The sequence below is a fragment of the Penaeus chinensis genome, chromosome 29 (assembly GCF_019202785.1).
Source record: "Penaeus chinensis breed Huanghai No. 1 chromosome 29, ASM1920278v2, whole genome shotgun sequence".
In the NCBI taxonomy this organism is placed as follows: domain Eukaryota; kingdom Metazoa; phylum Arthropoda; class Malacostraca; order Decapoda; family Penaeidae; genus Penaeus; species Penaeus chinensis.
In genome coordinates, this window is record NC_061847.1 from 29,639,229 (window position 1) to 29,652,893 (window position 13,665).

The 13,665-nt window shown below is 39.0% G+C and overlaps 1 protein-coding gene across 1 annotated transcript in view; it reads right to left on the reverse strand.

Moving 5' to 3' along the window:
• LOC125040457 (synaptogenesis protein syg-2-like) overlaps window positions 1–8,268 on the reverse strand; it is a 45,102-nt gene extending 36,834 nt beyond the window's left edge. The window contains exons 1-2 of the mRNA XM_047635010.1: window positions 8,265–8,268; window positions 7,937–8,089 (exon numbers count right to left, since the gene is read on the reverse strand). Of these exons, the coding sequence (XP_047490966.1) occupies window positions 7,937–8,089; window positions 8,265–8,268 (157 nt within the window). The remainder of the gene's footprint in view (window positions 1–7,936; window positions 8,090–8,264) is intronic.
• Between the last annotated feature and the right edge of the window lie 5,397 nt (window positions 8,269–13,665).

Below are 13,665 nucleotides of genomic sequence, written 5' to 3' on the forward strand. Positions count from 1 at the left end.
ATAATAACAACAACAGCAATACAAATAATAATAATAATAATAATAATAATAATAATAACAATAACAGTAACAAGAAAAAGAGGAAGAAGGAGGGGGAGAGAAAGAAGAAAAACAATAACAACAAAACCGATAATAATGAAACAAGAACAAGAAGAAGAACAACAATAACAATAATAATAAACCTTAGAACAAACCTTGAGCTTGAAACTTCCCAGGAAAGCGTGTAATCTTATAACTCGCGTCCAGCCAACTCATTCTCGCACACTCATTTCGTTTAAGCTTGAGAAACTTTGAGAATGGAAGTCTGTGGCTCGGTGTGCTTGACTGACCATGCACATGCACGCACCTATGCTTATGCACATGAATATAGATTTACATGCATACAAAGGTTACTTAAATTGTGTATAATATGTACACGTGTATATGTAGATGCATGTGTGTGTGTGTGTGTGTGTGTGTGTGTGTGTGTGTGTGTGTGTGTGTGTGTGTGTGTGTGTGTGTGTGTGTGTTGTATACACAAACAAACATAAACACACCTGCACACATACACAAAATCACCACATCACCGCGCAAAGAGAAAGAGAGATAGAGAAAGAGAGAGAGAGGGGAGGGGGAGGGAAGGAGAGAGAGAGAAAAAGAGAGAGAGAGAGAAAGAGAGAGAGAGAGACCCCTCCTCCAGAACACACGCACGAACGAACGCACGCACGTGGGAAATGCAGCAACGCCCCCACACGATCCAGACTTGCCTCAATTACTTCGCAGACCCCAGCAAGAGAAGCACGCGAAGCAAATCTCACGCAGCAGGGAATGTTTAAAGTAACTCTGGCATGAACATTCTTATGATCTGTGAGTTCAATATCCTTTCACCGTTATCACACAGGAATAAAATGCCGGTTTGTAAAAGATATGAATATTACATGCACGTGTTCAGAACGAGTGTAAAAGGGGGGATGGGATGGGGGGAAGGGGGGGGGGGATGGAGGGGACTGAAGGAGGCACAGGGAGTGTTGTCGCCGAAGTAAAAATCATGGTATTGCAAAGAATCTACGCCTTTTTTACATTTACGCCTTTTTATTGGAGTATTATATAACAGCAGGGGAATAGCAAGGAGGCGATATAGCAGGATAGCAGAGTTTCGTATTATCGGTGGGATGGTATATATGTAATGAAGTACTGGTTAAATGATCGTGTGTATGCTTGCATAACTGGGTGATGCTGCACTGTAATACTGATTATTTGTTCTAATTTTATGGGAGACAGAGAGAGAGAGAGAGAGAGAGAGAGAGAGAGAGAGAGAGAGAGAGAGAGAGAGAGAGAGAGAGAGAGAGAGAGAGAGAGAGAGAAAGAGTGAGAGAAAGAGGAAATATTTTGTCACAACCTTTGACTCTTGTAACAAGTGTCGTTCAAGATCGGTTTACATATATTATTTATGCCGCAAATGACATTATAAAACCTAAAAAAAATAAAAACCTAAAAAAAATAAAAAGTTACCGTTGCAGTATCGTAGGCAGTGTATTAGTGTTGATCAAATTAGCATCAACATTAACATTAACATCATCTGGGTTTAGCAGTGCCCACTTCCTTTGCTGGATGCCCTTATATCAACCGTGGCCTGGTTTTAGCAGTACCCCTTTGTCTGGTTAGATTACCTTCCTAACGAAAGTCGTGCTCTCTCCTTAACAGTGCCTTCCTAACAAAGGTCGTGGTCAATCCCTAACACTGCCCCATTGGCTGGTCAGATGCCCTTCCTACCGTCAACCGTGATCCAACTAAGGGTCAGGAAAGCAAGGCCTCTGATCCAGTGGCACAAACTGTGATATCTATAAATATCTTTTTTTTTGTCCTTTTTTAAAACAAATACGAATTTCATCTTCCCACTCATTTTCACGACAATCTGTAAAGTAATGAGACTATACCATTGGTGTTTACTTTTATGCTTTTAAACTCTTCCTTGAATGTAAAGCCTTAATAAATGTTTTGTTTTTCTCTCTCTCTCCTTAGAGTTTTAACTATAAAGTAAGTCATCTCAGGATAATTTACTTTTATACCTTGCCTAATACAAAGGTTATTTTCGCCATTAGTCATGAAGAATGATAAACCTAATAAGCATAGTTCTACGCTTGCTAGTGCCTCGTAAACGAATTCTTTATGAAGATGAAACTGCGAATAAGAGCTTGCAATGTCATACACCGGATCCTTACTATGTATTGATGTTTATGTGCATGAATACTGTGTGTGTACGAGTATATGTACGCTATGTGCTGTATGTTTCATGGACGCTATATATATTTCATGTATAAATTGTATATCTGTCTACCTATATCTATACACACGGACACACACTCACACACACACACACACACACACACACACACACACACACACACACACACACACACACACACACACACACACACACACACATACACACACACACACAAACACACACACAAACACAGACACACATACAAACACACACACACACACACAGAGGTAATTTAGCTCACGAATATTTTGTTGGCTTGATGAAATAATTCTGTTAAATCTTATTAACGTCTCCTAGGTATTGCAATATTTGCGTCAGAAAAAGTAAATAAAAAGAGAAAAAAAAAATGAAAGATGTGTGTATGTATAAAAAACGAGAGACAACTAATGCTCTCTTTCCTTCTTCCCCTCTCCTTTCTCTTTGATTTTTTCTTTCACTTTTCCCATTATCCCCTTCTTCCTCTCCTCCCCCTTTCTTCGCTTTTCTCCTTTTCCTTCTCCAATTTTCTATATTCTTGCTTCATCTTCCCTCTCCTTTTTTCCCACTTTCTGTCTCTCTTTCCCTTTTCCTAACACTCTCTCATTGCTCCTCTCTTTACCCTCTCACTCTCTCTCCCTCTTCCCATTCTCTGTCTTTCTTCTTTCCATCTCTCTCTTTACCCTCTCTCTCTCTATTCCCACTCTATATCTTCCAAACTCTTTCCCTCTCTGAATCCGAGAGCTATAGTGGAATTAATTATTTGTCGACTGTACCATGCCGCAATAGACACTTAAATACCAGTGTTGCAATGTGACACTTTTCTTCTGCAAAAGCAACATTATGATACGAACCCATTATTATCATTACAACTGATGTCATTATCGTCGTCATTATCACCATCATTATCATCATCAATATCATCATAACAATCATCATTACCATAATTAATATCATTATTATCATCATCTTCACCATCAAAATCATTATTGCCATTATCACAATCATCATTATCGATTTTATTACCATTATCATCAACAGTACCATTACCATTATCAGTATATTAATTACCAACTTACCCTTCCTCACCCTTTGTTCTCCCTTTTACCCCCCCCCCCCCCGCTCAGGCAGGAAAAACTGCAGGAGGTTAGTTGAGTGTGAAAAGGTCGTCTCCGTTTTAATGTTTCCTTCACTGGTCGTTCAGTCAAAAAGGATACTTGTTTTCTGAGAGTTTCTATGGCCTGTAAATTCCTTCGAAAGAGCTGGGAGTCTCACTTGGTTACAAACGTGACTGTTGGTAATATTGTTTTTCATGTTGTCATCTGTTTTTCATCATTATTGCTGTTGTTGTCGATGTTTTTTGTTGCTATTGCTGTCATTGATGCCACTTTTTTCACCATCGCTGTTGTTGTCACTGCTGTTTATCATTATTGTAGTTGTCACTGATTTTCATCACTATTGTTGTCTTTTTCTTATTGTCACCATCTTTGCATTATAATTGTATTGCCATTTTTATAATTGCAGTTATCATTATAATGGTCGTTACTGTTCATCTTCCTATTCTTGGTGTTAATGTCGAACAGTGCTAAAAAATATATGCATGAGAATGAATATCCTCACAACACACGGAATGTATTTGATTGACCTCATCAGTATCAGTATTGCCACCATTAGTCGAGGTATCATTATCGCCAATAGTAATGAACTCAATGTCATATATGTGTGTGTGTGTGTGCGTGTGTGTGTGTGTGTGTGTGTGTGTGTGTGTGTGTGTGTGTGTGTGTGTGTGTGTACATACCGTTGACGGGATAACATCAGCCATAACATTTTCTCTCATTACACTTTGACAGTATCCCTGACACTTCAGCCTGCAACATTACCCATCTCTAAAAATACATCCGTTGACACCAAAAGCTAATTAAGACAAGCCTTTGATTATCTTCTGGATAATCAAACACAAACACATTTCTATGATCATTGTTCACTCGTTAAATATTCTCTTCCTAATGTACACTCACTGTGGATGTAAATACTTGGTTAAGATAGATTCTTATTCATTTGTGTATCATAATAGGATAGATTCTTATTAATTTGTGTATCATAATAGGATAGATTATTTATTTGTGTATCATAATTGGATATATTATTATTCATTTGTGTATCATAATAGGATAGATTCTTATTCATTTGTGTATCATAATAGGATAGATTATTTATTTGTACATCACAGTAAGTACATTTAATCTTACTTCATTCTTAGCTTTGATGTTTGTTTATTAAGGTATTGTAATATAATGATATCACCGAGATTTCAGCTCTCGATCAGCACTTGTTGAACGATAGATTGTTTGCATCTCGTTACCCTCTCTTTAAGTACCTTTACCTCACAAGCCATTCAGTTCCAACCACGTGTTTTCATCGGAGGCTCTCTTATCGCTTTTATATATTACGACAAAGCTCCTTACCCTCTGGTGCATAAACTTGGCTTTGAGTTGAGGGTATGGGTGTAATCTCTCCCATACTTTGTGCGAAAAGGATCAAAGTAAGATTATATTTATTTCCAGGTGTGTGTTTTGGGAAGTCGGTTCTTTGGTATTCGGAATGTCTATTGACGAAAAAGCTAATCTAGTAATGCTATTAATAATTGTGTAAGCTGTGGTATAGAATTTCTTAAATTATTGAAACTAGCAACGATATATTGTGAAGAATACGTAAACTGAATGAATTTACTCACAACTCAGTTGGTCATTTTAATAATTTGCAACAAATAAGATAAATTCCTTATATATAATAATAATAATAATGATACTACTACTAATACTAATAATAATAATAATAATAATGATAATAATAATGATAATAATAATGATAATAATAATAATGGTGATGAAAATTATTATGATAATAGTAATAATGATAATATTAATAATAATAATAACAATAATGATAACAATAATAATAATAATAATACAATCGAAGTCCATCATCAAGAAAAACTGTCCTTCGATGACTGAGAAGCATCGTCCTCGTCTCAGTCTCCTCCCTATCCCCTCCCACTATCCCCTCTCTCCCTCCTACTCCTCTACTCCTTTCCATCCTAACTCCTCCTATTCTCTCCCACTTCCCACTTCCTCCAACTCCCTCCTTCTCCTGCGTTCTTCCACTCCCCCTTCTTCCTCCTTTCATCCCCCACCCCACTCCCTCCTTTCTCCCCAATTCCCAGCTATCCCTTCCCCTATTCCCTTCCTCTCACTCCCTCCTTCCATTCCTACTCCCACCTTCCCCCCCAACTCCCTTCATCAACCCTCCTCCCAACCTCCCCTACCTTCCTTCCCAACCTTCCCTCCCCCCCCCCCTTTCCCCACCTTTCCCCTCTCCCAACTTCCCCAATCCTCCCAACTTTCCCCAATTTATTTCCTCCCCACTTTCCCCCATTTCCCTCCTCCCCACTTTCCCCCATTTCCCTCCTCCTTACATTCCCCCATTTCCCTCCTCTCAACTTTCCCCCCATTTCCCTCCTCACCAGTTTCCCCCCCCCTTTCCCTCTTCCCAACTTTCCTTCCTCCCCACTTCCCCTCAATTTCCCTCCTCCCAACCTCCCCAATCCCCCTACTTTCCCCCCATTTCCCTCCTCCCCACTTTCCCCCATCTCCATCCTCCCAACCTCCCCAATCCCCCTACTTTCCCCACATTTCCCTCCTCCCCACTTTCCCCCATCTCCATCCCAATCCCCCCCTTTTCCCACCCATTTCCCTCCTCCCCCTTCTCTCGTCGCTCTCGAACCCGGCTGACCGCGTCGAAGTTGTCGAGGCTCCTTTGTTCTCGGGTGACTGACGAGGAACCAGACGCGAGGCTCCTTTTGAGACGGATGCCCACGCACGCCGAGGGGGCAAGAAAGTGCTTTGTGTAGGCTCTCGCTTATCAGTTTTATCCATTCATTTTTTTTTTTTTTTTTTTTTTTGAGGGGGGGGGGAGAGGGAAGAGAGAGGGGATGGATCGTTGTTTTTGTTGCTGTTGTTGTCTTTGTTGTTGTTGTTGTTTTTGTTGTTGTTGTTGTTTTAAAGTACTTGATAATCAAAGCTATCGAATCAATATACAGCAGATAGATAAACAGACAGATAGATAAATGTGAATATGCTCTCAAGTTATCATGAAATGACAAAATATACATCAAAATAGTAGCTGATAAACTGAATCGAACCAAAAAAATATATATATACGGTACCAGTAATGAATAACGAATTGGAGACCGTTAATATTTTTTTTTTTTTTTTTTTTTTTTTTAGAATATTATGGCTTCTATATTCAGTCATAACTAGTCTCCCAATTAACAAACCAATCATGAAAATAATATACATATACGACTTCATTTAACCTGCAGATTTTTTCCCCCCCAAATTATCAATGGTCAAATAATATGAAATCTTGTACGTCACATTTGATATTGTTGAGTACATATGAATTACACACAAGTACGTTTTTTTTTTTTTTTTTTTTTTAATTACATGATTCTTTTGCGTCGTTACAATATGTCAACGTATGTGCATTGAAGTCGGAGATGCAAGTCTGTCTGTTTGTATATTCAGAAGTAATTAGCATCTGTTTCCATTTTTTTTTTTTTTTTTATTGTTAAGGGGTAATGGGAGACAGCGGATAGATAGTTTGGTTGACGATAATAGTAACTTTTTAATAGAGGCAGGGAGAGAAAGAGAGAGAGAGAGAGAGAAAGATAAAGAGAGAGAGAGAGAGAGAATGAGAATGAGTGAGAGGAGATAAGAGAAAGTGAGAGAGAAATAAGTTCAATAAAACAAAAACAAAACAAAACAAAAAAACATTACAAAAAAACAAGAACACGATCTTCTTGTGTCAGCATTACATTCATTGTTTTCATTCGTTTTTTTTTTTTTTCTTTTTCGTCTGAAAATGCGTGAATGGCATAAATTATGTGTATATTTGAATTTGACGAACAATACCATTGTTACAAGCAAGCTAGAGAGAGAGAGAGAAAGGGAGAGAGAGAGAGAGAGATAATGAGAGAGAGAGAGAGAGAGAGAGAGAGAGAGAGAGAGAGAGAGAGAAAGAGAGAGAGAGAGAGAGAGAGAGAGAGAGAGAGAGAGAGAGAGAGAGAGAGAGAGATAAAGAGAGAGAGAGACGGGAGGGGGGGGGCAATGAGGGAGGAAAGGGAGAGAGAGAGAGAGAGAGAGAGAGAGAGAGAGAGAGAGAGAGAGAGAGAGAAAGAGAGAGAGAGACGGGGGGTGGGGCAATGAGTGAGGAAAGGGAGAGAGAGAGAGAGAGAGAGAGAGAGAGAGAGAGAGAGAGAGAGAGAGAGAGAGAGAGAGAGAGAGAGAGAGAGAGAGAGAGAGAGAGAGAGAGACGGGGGGTGGGGCAATGAGTGAGGAAAGGGAGAGAGAGAGAGAGAGAGAGAGAGAGAGAGAGAGAGAGAGAGAGAGAGAGAGAGAGAGAGAGAGCAATAGAATCTCACTGCAACAAATTAATCCAACAGGCGCCCATCCCCATTTCCACCCTCCTTGTACCTTGTTATATCAAGTGAATAAACACCAAGGAAACAAAAACAGACAGATAAAATAATAAAAATAGATAATGATATTCAACCACAAAGGATAAGACACACTAAAGATTTAAAAAGACCATTAGGTAAATTTAGTTTAAACTAGGTAAAAGCATTTCTCTAACCTTGATCCAGCATCAGCCCATCCCTGTACCACATGACACTGGCAGCGGGTCGGGCATCTGTCACGAGGCACTCCAAGGTGATAGCAGTGCCAGCTTTCACTTCCACGCTGGCACCGTCCTCCTTGCCCACGACGCTGATGCTCGTGGGTGACACTGTGGGCGTAAAAGGTCAGCATGGGTCAATCGAGGTCAATGGAAGTTCACGTAAGATGATATAGTAAAGGAAATGGTATTAATAAACACAAGACAACACTAGTGAAAATAAGTCACATGAAGTTTGGCCAGGCACCGTAAGTTACCATAATTCAAAATAAGTCAAGATAAGTGCCCATGCGCGAACACAAATCACCACAAGTTACAGAAAATTTGTCAACAGGATTTAGAGTGAGTGTATGTTTTCAAAATGAAATTAAACCCACTCTCTTTATGATCATATAAGGTAGTTCAGAAGACTGTATGACAATTGGGTTTTTGAATCGCGTGACCAATCCAGTAAACTAAATATAATCTTCTCTCCATGAAAACTAATTGCAAAGAACAATTATCAGAGTCTAGATCCATGTAGAAAGATACATGTTAGACAGACAGACACATGGCGAGATGGAGATAACGATTACTTTTGAATCATTTCATTAATCTTCCCATTATCAATTATTCTCTTTCCCATTAGACCAGCGACGTATATTTCACTTATCGCATGACCCTGCCCATTCACCATTCATAAATATCACGCATATTTTCTAAATCGCATTCGACCTTCACTTTCCCAGCAGGGAGATTAACACTTAGGCGACCACTCGGGCCAGATTGACTTGATATTTCTTCCCCAAGCCCTCCAAGACGCCAAGGGGAAAAAGTGAGGGAGAACTGGCGAAAGCTGGAGAACGAGCCTGTGAATTCTATCTTTTATGACTTCATTTATCATTTCCGAGGTCAGTTTATCAGGAGAAAATACCCCCGAAGATATATGTACACCGTCCAGAGAAAGAATTTTTAAGAAAAAAGATCGAACTTCCTTTTAGGAAAATTGTGGCGAATGTATTGTCTTGTGGATTTGAGGTGTTCGTGTTCGTGTGCTTTGTTCGGAGCTTCATTTTCATTTCGAAATTCGGTTTCGTTCCTGGTTTCATTTCGAGGTTTGTTTCGATTTAATGTTGTTGTTTTTCTGTGTTTGTTTATATGTCTCTTCGATGCTTCCATTCGAGGCTTTGTTAAGGTGTCGAGATGTTTTTATCTTTATTATTATTATTATTATTATTATTATTTTTATTATTTTTATTGTTCGATGTTTCGTTTCGAGGCTTCGTTTGTCGTTGGTTTCGGATTTTTTTGCATGTTGTGGTTGCATGTGTGGTTGTCATAAAGGTACAATAGTGAAGGCATTTCATGTTCCTAATGACATCATGAATCATCTGGAGGAATAAAAAGCTTCGAGAAATAAACTCATGATTATTACCATTTATTTATTTATTTATTGTGTATGTGTGTGTTCGTCATGTAGGAAAATGTATGTTTATTTTTGACAATTACGCACACGACGTACTCCTCAGCCCCCTAACCCTACACACACTAAATAATGGTAGTGGTAGTGGTAGTGGTAACGGTAATGGTAGTTGTAATGGTAGTGATAGTGGTAGTGGAAATGGTAATGGTAGTAGTAATGGTAGTGGAAATGGTAATAGTAGTAGTAATGGTAGTGGTAACGGTAATGGTAGTTGTAATGGTAGTGATAGTGGTAGTGGAAATGGTAATGGTAGTAGTAATGGTAGTGGAAATGGTAATAGTAGTAGTAATGGTAGTGGTAACGGTAATGGTAGTAGTAATGGTAGTGGAAATGGTAATGGTAGTAGTAATGGTAGTGGAAATGGTAATAGTAGTAGTAATGGTAGTGGTAACGGTAATGGTTGTAGTAATGGTTGTGATAGTGGTAGTGGTAACGGTAATGGTAGTGGAAATGGTAATAGTAGTAGTAATGGTAGTGGTAGTAGTAAAAATAATAGTTAACAACCTACAAAAGAAAAGGAAATTGTGCTTCTCGCCTCTCCCCAGTGCTCGAACTAAGGATAACGAAGAATGATAATAATAAAGGTGAGAAAAAAACACACCACGAACTAGATACGATTCTTTATTCATTATTCAAAATTACTTGATGCGTCCACAGCTCAGGCAATCAGTGGTGGATATGAAAGAGTCAAAATAATAGATGAGGTAAAACAAAATCGATCTAATTAAAACTTCGTATACAATTTCGAAAAAAAAAAATACATCGGTTTATTGAAAGGAGGGACAACAATTTTGAAATCCTCCTGAAATGTTTAGATCCAAAGAAGTGAAAATAAAACCCAGAAGGATTTCGAAACTGCTTTCCTCGAAGTAATAAATCATTCTTTGTGTGTGTGTGTTTTGTTTATATGCCGTTTTATTAAAGCGTGTTTTGTCATAGTGTGTTGTCATTCGGCAGCAATATGACACGTGGATACAGTAGCTCATAAACCCGAATTGGCGTGATTGATTCCAGTGATCTGCAATTGCCAGTCCCTTTAATTACACAGTTTCTAAGTAATGGACTATGTCATGTTAATCCCTGCCTGCTTGTCTCCTCTATCCATCTCCCTCCTCCTCCTCCAGCGTCTTGAAAGGAAGAGGAGGAGGAGGAAGAAAAGGAAGAGTAGGGGTATTCTTCCTCTTCCTTATCTTGCTCTTTTTCTTATTATTATTTCTCCTCCTCTTTCTCTTCTTCTCCTTCTTCTTTTCCTCCTCCTCCTCCTCTTCTACCTCCTCTTCCTCCTCCTCCTCCTTCTCCTCCTCCTTCTCCTCCTTCTCCTTCTCCTTCTCCTCTTCCTCCTCCTCCTCCACCCCTCCTCCTCCTCCTCCTCCTCCTCCTCCTCCTCCTCCTCCTCCTCTTTCTTCTCCTTCTCCTCTTCCTCCTCTTTCTCCTCCACCCCTCCTCCTCCTCCTCCTCCTCCTCCTCCTCCTCCTCCTTCTCCTCCCCTCCTCCTCCTCCTCCTCCTCCTCCTTCTCCTCTTCCTCCTCCTCCTCCACCCATTCTACTCCTCCTCCTCCTCCTTCCCCTCTCCCTTCTCCTCCTCCCCCCTCCTCCTCCTCCTCCTCCTCCACCCTCCTCCTCCTCCTCCTCCTCCTCCTCCACCCCTCCTCCTCCTCCTCCACCCCTCCTCCTCCACCCCTCCTCCTCCTCCCCCACCCCTCCTCCTCCTCCTCCTTCTCCTCCTCTTTCTCCTCCTCCTCCTCCTCCTCCTCCTCCTCCTCCTCTTTCTTCTCCTTCTCCTCTTCCTCCTCTTTTCTCCTCCACCCCTCTTCCTCTTCCTCCTCCTCCCCTCCTCCTCCTCCTCCCCTCCTCCTCCTCCTCCTCCTCCTCCCCTCCTCCTCCTCCTCCTTCTCCTCTTTTTCCTCCTCCTCCACCCATCCTCCTCCTCCTCCTCCTTTTCCTCTTCCTCTTCCTCCTCCACCCATCCTCCTCCTCCTCCTCCTTTTCCTCTTCCTCTTCCTCCTCCACCCACCCTCCTCCTTCTCCTCCTCCTCCTCCTCCTCCTCCTCCTCCACCCCTCCTCCTCCTCCTCCTCCTTCTCCTCTTCTTCCTCCTCCTCCACCCATCCTCCTCCTCCTCCTCCTTTTCCTCCTCCTCTTCCTCCTCCTCCTCCTCCTCCTTTTCCTCCTCCTCCTCCTCCTCTTGTGACTTGGCTACCAAGCCCCTTCCCTCATCCTCCTGTTTTTTTTCGCCAACACACCGCAAGTATTGATGTTATACATATATATATTTTTTTTCTTTTCTTTTCTTTTCTTATCTTTTCCTTTTCTTTTCTTTTCTTTTTTATATATATATATGTTTTTTTATTGTTTTATCTTTTTCTTAAAAATGAGAGAGAAGATATAAAGTAAATGCGTTATGTCTCGTATATTTATATCTTTATGCAATAAGTCTGAACATAAAGTGTGATTCATTGTGTCTTTCATAACGTAATTTTCCTTTCAGAGTAAAGAGGTTATTAATCTCTTTGTTATCCAGCTTTGTCGGTGATTATTAGCTTGTAATCATCATAAAAAAAAAAAAAAAAATAGTTTTAAGCTGTTTCATTTTTTTTTTTTTTTTTTTTTTTTTTGATCGACTGTTACAGTTCCTTCAAAACTAGATGGTGATGTTTTTTAATGTTTTTGTTTATTTATAATTATTATTATTAATGAACGTTCAAGTCTTGAAAGCATTCGCAAAAATATTCATCGTTTTTTGTGACCATTAATACTTTTAGAATAACATTTAACATCGGCGTTCTACCATAAAATGAAAAAAAAAAAAAAAAAAAAAAAAAAAAAAAAAAAAAAAAGATTCATAGCTGTGATCCAAAAAAGAAAAAAAAATACAATGGGTAAAAACTTACAAATAGAGAAATGAAAACTTACATCATAAAAAAAAAACAAAAATATCAGATACATATAAAACAAAGGGATATCGCGGGTAAAAAAAAAAAAAAAAAAGAAAAAAAAAAAAGAAAAAAAGGAAAACGTGCTGTATTTTGGTTCAAACTAGATTTTGCTTTGTGGACGCACCTGATACTCGATAAAGGTGGAAGAGAAAAATTAAATATATTTCGCGTCAGAGAGAACTCTACGGGGTCTGTCATATCATTTACCGCCTCTGTGATATCATTGTCTCTCTGTTGTATATCATTTATCATATTTTTTACTGTAGAGTAGCTGTTATTGCACCATGTAAAAATATTATTATTATTATTATTATTGTTATTATTATCATTATTGTTATTATTATTATTATTGTTATCATTATTATTATTATTATCATTACTATTATTGTCATTATCATTATTATTATTATCATTTTTAATTTTTATTTTTATTATTATTATTATCATAACCATTATTATTATTATTATCATTATCATTATCATCATTATTATTATCATTATTATTATCATTATTATTATTATTATTATTATTATAGTAATAGTAATAATGTTATAGCAATAATAACATCAATAATAATAATGATAATAATAATAATATTACATAATCCAATAAACAAGTAAATAAATAAAAGAAAATAACATACTACGTAGAGGGAGAAATACTAAAAGATAAGACAACGAAAAAAAACGATGGAAGATAAGAGAAAAGTACATAGCAACGAGGAAAGGGGCGGAACCGACCAGCTGATCTATCGCCATGGGCGTGAGTGGCTAATGGGCGTAGCGATACAGCCTGCAGTTGTGTGGAGAAAATCTAGGACGAGTAAAGAGGATTGTGGGACTCATGAAGGGGGGGAGGGGGGGGGGGGGGGGGAGGGAGGGTAATGTGTGTGTGTGTGTGTGTGTGTTGTGTGTGTGTGTGTGTGTGTGTGTGTGTGTGTGTGTGTGTTGTGTGTGTGTGTGTGTGTGTGTGTGTCTGTTGTGTGTTGTGTGTGTGTGTGTGTTGTGTGTGTGTGTGTGTGTGTGTGTGTGTGTGTGTGTGTGTGTGTGTGTGTGTGTGTGTGTGTGTGTGTGTGTGTGTGTGTTAGTGTATTCATGTGTATGTGTAAGAGAGAGAGAAAGATAGAGAGAACGCACATACATATGAGTGTGAATATTCAGATATAGACAGAAGTTAATTAAACAATAAAACGACACACATTTCTCCCTAATACTACAAAAAATAAGATAAAGCACATATCAAAAAACGTTATCAAAATATTTTCAACTAATTATCCACACTTACAAGAC